General features: G+C 37.6%; 1 protein-coding gene across 1 annotated transcript in view; it reads left to right on the top strand.

Moving 5' to 3' along the window:
• HCN1 (hyperpolarization activated cyclic nucleotide gated potassium channel 1) overlaps nt 1–10,143 on the top strand; it is a gene marked incomplete at both ends in the record, with an annotated part of 194,068 nt that extends 183,925 nt beyond the window's left edge. The window contains 2 exons of the mRNA XM_079548805.1: nt 7,365–7,529; nt 9,347–10,143. Of these exons, the coding sequence (XP_079404931.1) occupies nt 7,365–7,529; nt 9,347–10,143 (962 nt within the window). The remainder of the gene's footprint in view (nt 1–7,364; nt 7,530–9,346) is intronic.
• Between the last annotated feature and the right edge of the window lie 920 nt (nt 10,144–11,063).

Raw genomic sequence — 11,063 nt, forward strand, 5'->3', positions numbered from 1 at the left:
TCCAGAAAAAAAGGAAGGGGCATACTTTCAGGATTGTTGCAGACCTTAAATAAATTTAAAAATTGCTCATACATTTTAAGACTTTCTTTTTAAAGCTTGCTTACAAACCCTATCAAAGTTTGGGTCAACAAAAGTTAGGCAATTCTTTTTGAAAGAATAATTTCTCCCCAGGATATCTGTGCTGTCTCCAAAGAACTAAATGCACCTTTTTGCCAATTAGAAATTATACTGGAGAAAATAAGAATCGAACTTCTCTAGTTCAACCACTTACCAAACCAAAAATTAGATGTATAAACACAAAGATTAAGCAAATGAGAACTTGGATGGGACACTGGTATGGAAAGGAGTAATGGGAAGAAGTGCAGAAACAGAATTAATCATTTATCTCTATCTTAGATCAGGAAAATAGTTATGAAAATTCTGTAATGGATGCTCATCTCCAGCTGCTTCTAACTCATTTGTTTTGAAGGCTACTTCTTATCTCAAGGAAGCTTTGAAGACAAAAATGACTGAGTCTGAAGGATACCTTCTGGTTGGGAGGGATAAATATAATACCACTTGTGTTGTGAGTGCTGAGATCCCTCATTTTTTCCCCACTGCAGATTTCTCTCAGGAAGACTAAAATCCTTATTTTTCCTTGATATAACTCCTTAGTGTTATGTCATCTTCAAACATAGAAACAAATATTCTCTTCAGTACCTATTTCATTCTCTTTTTCTCACATGACGTTACATTTAGGACATCTTCGTGATAGAGGATTATTGGAAGGTGCTGTCAAGGAGGAACAAATATTTGCAAGCAAGAATTGCATTCCTAACTTGTCATGAGGGTATGGATAATGAATCTAGCTAAAATTCTGTTTTTTTAATTATTATATTAATAATAATGTAATGCACTCTTTTTTCCCATCTTTTTCTGTTTAATAAGTGGACAATTTCAACCTTACTAGTCAGTGCACATCTTCAATTTATTTTATTTGCCTTGTTAAATAAAATTAACAATTAAATAAATTGGATGATGAACATTCTGAGAGCTTGTAGCAAAATTTGCAGTCAGGCATTTGAAATGACTAGAAACAGGCAATAAAAATGTGAAAGAAACTTGCCTGTTATCTTTTTATTTAGTAAAATGACCCTGTAAAAGGTAACATCTATCGTAAATAGTTAAATTAGATTTAGGTAAAGCACTCAAAAAACGATGAAAGACTGGAACTGAGTCTTTAAGGAAGTTGCTTAGCTGCAATTGGCTAGTCTTGCTTCAAAATAGCAACTTCTCATGAATTCTCTGTGGTTAATCATTCTGTCTGTCTGAAGAAAAATGTTTTTTGACAACTTTATGGACAACTGCACACTGAAAGCTCAAACTAACCAGTCTGTAACTCTGTATTTACTGTACTAAAGTGGGAATAGATTAGTGGGATAGTTTTTGCACACTTTTCTTTTGACTGTCCAGCTTACATATTTGACTGTAAAAGGTAGTAAATGTCTCAGATTTCTTCCTCCATTAAGTTCTGCTTTTTGCTGCAGGAATGTTCCTGTTTAGCACTGCCTATATTTCAAGATTTCTCAAATATTGGAGAGAATGGAAGAATGTACTTATCCAAGCATGACCTGAATCTTTTCAGTTCCATCCACTCTTGGGTTTAGGGGATATCACTCATAACTCCCCAAGCAGTCTCAATTATGTGAAACCTATTTTGCAAAATCATTGTGAAATAAAATCTGCCATTTATTCACTATTTTGAAGAAAATGATCATTCCTTTGCCTTGTAGCCAAAAAGGCCAATGGCTTACTGGGGTGCATTAAAAAGAGCGTGTCCAGCAGGTCAAAGGAGGTGATCCTCCCCCTCTACTCTGCCCTGGTGAGGCCTCATCTGGAGTACTGCGTCCAGTTCTGGGCTCCCCAGTACAAAAAAGACAAGGATCTCTTGGAAAGAGTCCAGCGGAGGGCCACAAAGATGGTGAAGGGCCTGGAGCATCTCTCCTATGAGGAAAGGCTGAGTGAACTGGGTCTGTTCAGCCTTGGGAAGAGAAGACTGAGAGGGGACCTGATCCAGGTCCATAAATATCTAAGGTGTGGGGGGCAGAATGGCGAGGCCAGACTGTTTTCAGTGGTGAGTGGAGACAGGACAAGGGGAAACGGCTGGAAACTGCAGCATAGGAAGTTCCGCACAAACATGTGCAAGAACTTCTTTACAGTGAGGTGACGGAGCACTGGAACAGGCTGCCCAGGGAGGTGGTGGAGTCTCCTTCTCTGGAGATGTTCAAGACCTGCCTGGAAGCCTACCTGTGCGACCTGGTGTAGGGAACCTGCTTTGGCAGGGGGGTTGGACTCGATGATCTCTAGAGGTCCCTTCCAACCCCTACAATTCTGTGATTCTGTGATTCTGTGATAATCATAAGACCCAGTATTCATAATTCCAGTGTCTAAAATAAAAATATGCTCTTTGATTTTTTGTTTTGTGTTTTGCAGTAGTGTAAGACATTGAAAGAAAAAGATAAATTCATTAAAAACCTAGAAAATAATGAAGTATTTGATATCTTCCAGAGTTTAAGAACGGTGACAGACATACAGAAGTGCACGTTAAAGCCATCCATTCCTGTTTTCTATATCAGCAATACTCAAGCCAACAAAAACCTAGGAAAATGCTCTACTTCTGAAGGATGTGATTTCTCAAGAGTCTCTTTTAATTGTTTGGAATTCAGATAACTGATTGCTAAAGAAAAGGTGTCACTCGTGCTACCTGTTATAAAGTATGTCCCAGGCTGAAGGTTGCATTACCTAGCTGACTGACATGCCAAGAATGGTGCCTATTGGCTAATTCCTGGTCAACGTCAAGAACTGTTGGGTTAGTGTTTTGCAAAAGAGTTACTTCTTTGAAGAGTTAGATTAGAGAGGGAGAATAACTGTTCTGGGAAACTTGCTTTGAAGTCTGTGTTAACTCCAAGCAATTAAAAAGAATTACAAGACGTACTATAAAAAGGTATGAAAGCATGGATGGATGGAAAGAGTTGTCATTTATCTAATGTCTTTCCATAATAGTTTAGTAACACATTGGTCTCTATAAAGTAAGTAATATTCTAATCCTCTGTCCTGTTCTCCTAGAATTTTCTGTAGTAAACTAGAATGACTGACCGAAGCTTTTGAATGGCTTTGATTTTCTGTCTTTCTTCTGCTGCTGAAAGTTGCCAGATGGTCTGAATAGCTGCTTACCTATTTCCACAGCAACATATCTGCCTGCTACATGATGAAACAAGCTTCCTGCTGAGGAAATGAAGCGAGAGTCAGCTGTCCTCAGCTGGAAGGACACTTCATTAGACTCTGTAATGCTGAATCTCACAGATAATAGGAAATCTTTTATGGCTTTAGAAATGGGGAAAGCTCTTAATAAACCGATATAATTTCAACATACATTGAAATTGCTAATTATTTTTAATTTATTTTTATATGGAAAGGACAATACAACTACTTAACTAGCCTCTTTGTTTCCACAAGAAAAATTGATTTCTGTACCTAGTAAAGTGAACTTTTGCTCTAATTCTGCTATTTCTGTCCTTGTAAAAACTGTGCATATTATAGTAATTCATTGTAATATTTCATTTTCTACATATTACAGTATACCATTCTCAAGTCAGAAATGTATTCCTTGGAGATAGGACTAGCGTAGTATCCTGTAATGAGCCAGCTGACTACTTGATTCAGAACTGTTTCCTTTTTCAGCACGGCTTTTCTGTTTGTGGTCACATTTTGTCGGCAAGGCAACTTTATCTTGTTATTTGGATTTCTGGAGTTTACTTCCAGTCTCTAATCAAATCATAAGGAGGCATAAAAAGCTCAGTAGTTAACTGAACTTTTGAACTAATTCAGGAGTATAATTTTTACAGAAAATGAAATGACTGTTAATGGATAAGTGCCACACTGTCAGATGAGCTGTACTGCGTAACATGGGGGGGGGGGAAACAAAACAAACAAAAAAAAACATTTCTGACATCTGTCTACAGATAGAGGAAATCATTATTAGAATAACTAGTCCATGTAGTTATCCAGCAAAGACTAAGAGTTTCAACATCACAAACAATGCTTGAGGTGATTTGCTCCTATAAAGAATAAAAGAAAAAGTTTAGGAGTCTCACAGCAAGAGGAGAATTCAAAAAATGAACACAGTGTTCTTATTGAGATAGTGCCATACATGTATGTAACAAATGTTGGTGAGTTTTTATTATTGCTGTTACAATTTTCAGAATTGGCTTAGCTTCAAAATTTGATCATTGTAGTTTTTTTCTGTTGGTGTCTTGACAGCAGAAAATGCATGCTTATTGAGTCCTTACCTATCTTATTTTCAGAGCAGTATTGGTCTGTGGGACAGATCTGATGTAAACAGCACACAAATCTGAATTTTTGCAGATAAACTAGATGATTTTTATTCAATATGTTCCATAAAACCAAATGAATGTTTTTAGCATTGTTTGGTGTTTTCAAATAATAATTTTCCATTAGTACAATGATTGACATTTGTTTTAAACTGTTCTAGGGAGCAACTGTCAAAAAAGATTAAGTAATTAAAGTAAATCTTGCATTAAAAGTTTAATTACAGGTTCATTGTAGCCTAATATATAATTGTTAATGGGAACTAAAGACATTTGTACATTTGGAAAGTTAGAAGTATTTGACACTTTTAAAATGTCAGCATGAAGGCAATGCACCATGCTAACCACAGGTAGGAAAATTAGTCACTAATATTCTGCAGGCACTTTCTTTTTATGTTAATAAAAAACCTTGTTTGTCCAAACTGAAAATAGCCTGTGCCCTTTGTGTTTTCCTGCACACTCCTGTGCTATTGTTTGTTGTTCATAGTCCATTTAAATCAATTGAATGTCAAGGAGAGCAAAATTGGTGAGGGCACATGGTGTTCTTAATGCCACTAAGACAAACTATAAGTATACCCTGGATATTTTCATCACTTTTTCCTCTTGAAGTCTACAGTTTGTTCATATGTATATATATATGTATATATATATACAATTTATATATATATATATATATGGGATATACTTATATTTTTATATACATATATATGTGTATGTGTGGGGGTATGTATGTATGTATGTGTATATCCTGGATGTATTCATTACTTTTTTCCTCTCTCCAAGTCTACATTTAATTTTCTGTATATTTACATATATATAAAGATTTTTATTTATCTAAAAGAACACAAGTATTTGACAGGAATATCCTTTTCAGACTCCATGATATTCCTCATATTTTTTCTGTCCCATCCTTTCATATAATATCTAACTAGAAGACTTTATTACTGATATCAAGAGCATTCCAAAGAGATGTTCTTAAACCAAAAGTTGTGGCTTGACACAGGATTTTCAGACTGAAATGTATAATTTACATAATGATTCCTTCCAGTCTTCTTGATAAGAGAAATGATGAGGGAAAGTTGGACAATAAATAAATAAAAATTATTGCAATAATTTCTATGATCTTCTGTATGAGACCTAAAAAGTATCTTAGGAAACAGGGTGGGTATTCACTGTGTGAATCTATCTCCCGTTGGGCAAAATGTCCTTCTCATTCTTGTAACTAAAATGCAGTGGGTGCAATCAAAGGAGAAGGGGTCAGGATAAGCTGGGGGATGAAAGAAGGAACAACTGACTTCTGTGTGACCTGGCTGGCTCTTTACAGTAAACAGTCATTTTTCATGGGTAACAGGTCTTTTGAGGGACATTGGGTTGAAACTCTAACAGTACTCATTAGTCTGTACATTCTCCCCAGAGCCATAGCGATCCAACTACAATTTATTCTAGTACTGAATGCAATTTAATGTACTTTGATTTATCCATTACTATTAAAACATTTTAGCTCCTAAGCCTTCAGGGTTAGGTGCCATGTGAAAATTCTTCAGCAAAAAGTATCAAAAACCATCAAACAAAAACCATCAGGGTTCTTTATATCCTATAGTAATAAAAAATGTATTCTGTTTAAGCCATGCATCAAAAGAAGGGATTGTACTGGCACCTTACACATTTGAATTAAACACTGCAGAACTGGTGTTGCTAAGGAAAAAATATTTGTATTTCCACATTTCACTGAGTATGATCAATTGTGTTAGATACAAGAGTGTGTTAGGAGACTGGTTCCCAGCCCACTCCCAGTATTTAAATATGAACTCTGTGCTATTATGTGCCAGAACTGAGTAGGAAAACCTACCTCCCCCTGGAAACCTAGATAGAATACAGAATTTTTCAGTATTTTCTCATTCCCAAGCATGAAAATTGGATCAACTAAAACATTTCTTTTTGCAAATGACTTTTAAATTTTGTTTTGTACTTTAAAAAAAAAACACCAAATAGTTTTCCAGTAGTTTCCAAACTCTCTTTAATTTTGATGTCTTCTGAGAACAGCTTCAGTTTTAGCTGAATATGAAAAAACATTTATACCTGAATCTTGTGTTTTACCCTGTGTTAAAGATTCTGTAGGTAATGGTGAACCCCCTGTAAACTTGTCTAATGTAACATTTAACTGAAAAGAGGGCTAAAGACAAAGAAAAGAATGAGTGTATGCATTTTAAAAGAGAGATATCTTTAATACCTTCAATTTGACAACTTTATAAACATATAAGAACTAATGTCTGAATATTGAGCTCTTCTGTTGGGAACATTCCATGAGATCGATTTATACATCTCTCTCATTCTTCCCCCTATGTTCTTCTGTTGCAATCCTTCCACATTGCCTTTATCCAGTAACTCTTTTCCTGTGGATTCAAGAATCAACTTTTTTAAGACTCTGCATATGGTTTTGGTCCCACCTGTTCCAGAATAGTGAATTCCTGTTGGAGAAACTCTAAGAGAAAGCCCACTAGACTAATCAAATGATGTAATCATAAAGGGGTTCAACTGTTAGCAAAATGAGGAGGGAAAAAGAGCTAGTTCTTGTGTTCAAAAATCACATATTAAAATAGTAGAGAAAATCTGTTGAATGATTAAAAGAATCAGTAGTGTTTAGCTGAATATATGTGTTTTATAAATCAGTAAAATCATTTAGGTTGAGTCTGCAAAGTGTTTGACAACTGATGAATCATTTCTTACAACTAGAAGTTTTTCTGTTTGTTTGCTTTTAAAAAAAAAAAAGCCTGATAAAATCTGGGCTGAGAAACACAGCTCTTAAAGGAGATCAGTTATTTCTACACAGTAGCAGAGACAAAATCAAGTACTTTTAAAATTGCCTATGCAACCTTGCATAAACAGCAATAGAAAAATTGCCTCTGACTACTTGTTTGCACTGAGTCACTTCCTAGCTGTTAAGTAACACGATTCACTAACTTGTTTCCTGTGTGTAATGAATTTTTCTCTCTCCAGAGATTTGTCTCTTGACCAAGGGCCGTCGGACTGCCAGTGTACGAGCAGACACATACTGTCGCCTCTATTCCCTCTCAGTGGACAACTTCAATGAGGTTCTGGAAGAGTATCCCATGATGAGAAGGGCCTTTGAAACAGTGGCAATTGATAGACTTGACAGGATAGGTATCACAGTTTTTTCCATCTTTCATATTCTTAAAATCTATCTAGCATTTCTTCCTTAAATTGAAGGATAAAGTATCCAGATTAAACCTTTGTTACAGATGTCATTTCTGTTACACAGTAATAAATGTTCTGATGTTCTATGTATAAATGAGACATGTCCAGGAAAGTAGTTCTGCAAGCTCACTTTTAAATAACAATATACTATGAATTTTAGAGAGCCCTGGTGCTTCTGTGAGAATTATTTTGAATAGTTTAATTATCATTAGTATGACTTATTAAGCCTATATATTTCTTTTGCTACCCTCAGCAATTCAAGGTGTTTATCCAGTTTAGTGAGACATAAATGACATTTTCCTACATAAATAGTTTAGAGATACCATCTGTAATGATGAGAAGAGCTGAAGTCTCTCTCTGCTCTCAAACCTGTGTCTGTTGAAGTGAGCTAATCCTTTGCAGCAGGGCTCTCATTTTCCTCACAACGTGGGCACTGTTAGCATTGATGACTGCACACTGACATTGCTCAGATCTGCTTGCAATCACAAAAGCAGGCCAAGGATATCCAAATGGAAAGCAGAATGATATGGCAGATTATCAAAATAAGTGTGTTGCTGTTGTGCAACTAGCCATTCTGGACCTCTCTAGTAGGATGTGTTAGATAAAATGTATGGCTTTAGGTAGAGAGAAATGCACTCTGATCGTCTTTACTGACACTGATTTTAAAATGCAACTATTCATAAAACATCTTTTTCCTATTTTTGATGTTGTTTCCTTCACTTGACAAGAAAATTCCAGTGTAAGAATTTCCCCATATACATATAAGTCTTCAGTTTCTTCAAAGGGAATACAGAAAGACTTGGAGAGCATTGCCATCATGCTGTCTATTCTAAGCTGAAATGTGATTTGGATGAAAACATATTTGTGTTATCCGTGTTACAGCAGGAGTAAAGAAATGAAATGCACATATATGTTTATAATATTGAAGATGTCTATTTTATTATTTTGGATTATGATTACTTAGTATATTAATTTATCTTACTGAGAATTTTCAAACTTAACAATTTGTCTTCCAAAGCGATCTTTGGAAGTGCAGTTCAACTCCTAAGTAATACGTGCCTAAGTAATGCTGGTATTAAAGGGCAGTCTGCTCTTGTAGCAGTAATCCAGTCTGAAGTGCTATGTTTACAATACAAAATCTACACAGCACAAAAGATAAAATGCAGACTGCCTTCTCTAAAACAGAGACAACTCAGTGCAGTTGTATGCCTCTGAATCTGATGACAGAAAATTGAGAGAGCATCAAACATCAGGATAAGAGAGGAGATCAGTGTGCTCTTTGAGTAAGCAGGTATTGCATTAGCAATGAACTCGTATTATTTCATACATGTAAGAAAAGATGATTTCATACATGCTAATGGTCAATGATTACTAATGTCTAATAATTAGTTCCAGGGAATGTACTAAAAGGCAGATGTATTTATAACTTATGTAACAATTAAGTGGAAATTAGGACAGTTTTGCAATCAGAAAGGTATGCAGAGCTCAGTGACTTTTTCCATCCCAACGTTCAGTAGATTACTTTGGTTACATTTTCACAGTAATTGTAATAATGGCAATGCACTGCAAGTGAAGGGGCACGGATAGTTCAGGTGTCTGAACATGGTGTGTTATTATAGCATGCAGTTCTGGAGCAGAGTGAGGGAGAGCAGACTGTGAGTGAAGTCCACAGGCAGTTACAGTGCTGATGTGCCCATCAGTGATGGAACCAAAGTGTAAAGTCATCGTGTCAAGCTGGCTAAGTATTTTGTTTGTCTGTGCAGGGAAGAAGAACTCCATCCTCCTGCAGAAGTTCCAGAAGGACCTCAACACAGGGGTGTTCAACAACCAGGAGAACGAGATCCTGAAGCAAATTGTCAAGCATGACAGGGAGATGGTACAGACCATCGCCCCGGTGAGCTTGCAGCAGATGCCTGCGCTGAACTCCAGCAGCTCCACCACCTCCTCGTCGCGCGTCAGGACACAGTCCCCTCCTGTTTACACCGCTGGCAGCCTGCATTCCCCCTCACCCAGCACGCAGACACCCCAGCAAGCCGTTATCCTCTCACCCTGCTCCTACACCACTGCCGTCTGCAGCCCACCAGTACAGAGCCCCCTGGCCGGCCGAACTTTCCACTATGCCTCACCCACAGCCTCGCAGCTCTCTCTCATGCAGCAGCAGCCTCAGGCGCCCCAGCTGCCACCAGGCACTGCACCGAAGAATGAGGTCCACAAGAGCACCCAGGCCCTCCACAACACCAACCTGAGCCGGGAGGTGCGGCCCCTCTCTGCCTCGCAGCCCTCCCTGCCTCACGAGATCTCCACCCTGATCGCCAGGCCTCACCCCACCGTGGGGGAGTCCCTGGCCTCCCTTCCGCAGCCGGCCCCTGGCGCCAGTGCACCTCCAGCCAGCCGGGCCACCGTCCCACAGCGGGTCTCTCTCTTTCGGCAGATGTCCTCGGGAGCCATCCCCCCAAACCGGGGGGCCGTGCCACCCACAGCCTCCCTGCCAAGGGATTCTTCTGCAGTCTTAAGCACAGAGCTCGAGGGAGACAAGCCACGGTTCGCGTCAAACTTATGATCCCTGGTGACTGCGAGAAGCAGACTTGCGACAAACTGAGAGCGGTCCCAGGAATTGTTTTAGCCTGTTTCCTCATGTACCCCAGCAGTCTACTATGAGAAAAATACTTTAGACAGCTTTGCCCTACATAACGAATGTAACATTTATATATATATATATATATATAATATATATATATATCCAAAAAAAGAGATTAAGAAAACTTGTTTGAATTCATGCCTTCCTTTCTTGCAACCATTAAAGAAATCTAAATTCACCTGTAAAATTATTTATTTTTAATGTGTAAACTTCAAAACCAATCTAACATATTTCTCTGTTCATGAAATTTCTTGTTTCCATGGGAAAAATGTCAACATAGCAACAAACTTCAAACAAGTATAAAACAAATAACCTAACTATTAGGTAGCACTGGCTGAGTGGTATTCTGAAACTGTCATTATTCCATTTGTTCACACTTACTGTTAATAATTTCCCGTGAAGAGTTCAGTTGTTGTTTCCCATCGCGTCTCCCATTTTAGCACTTTCCATTCAGAATTAGATTGACAAACTAAGGCAGACACTAGCGCTCCTCTGGATAGGTTGTAGCCTCACACCATGTCAACCCTTCTGTTGTTTCAGAAAACTGGGTGGATTTCCTTCTTCACATTGCAAAAGACTTTTACAAAGACTATTGCCATTGTAAATACCTTTTTAGACCCAAACAACAATAGCTGCTGTGTGGTGTACCATTGCAAGGTCTTTGTTTAGGAATTTAGGTTCAACTCTTCACTTCAAAATTTACTGTTTTAAAATTTGTTAAAGCTAAGTGCAACACAACTGTTGAATTGTAATGCAATGGCTTAAAACCTACAATGTTACTTTTACATGCAATGTTTTATGCAAAATTGTACGCTTGATCCTGCAAATCGCTTGTATTTCAC

Source organism: Tetrao urogallus, assembly GCF_951394365.1.
Source record: "Tetrao urogallus genome assembly, chromosome: Z".
Classification (NCBI taxonomy): domain Eukaryota; kingdom Metazoa; phylum Chordata; class Aves; order Galliformes; family Phasianidae; genus Tetrao; species Tetrao urogallus.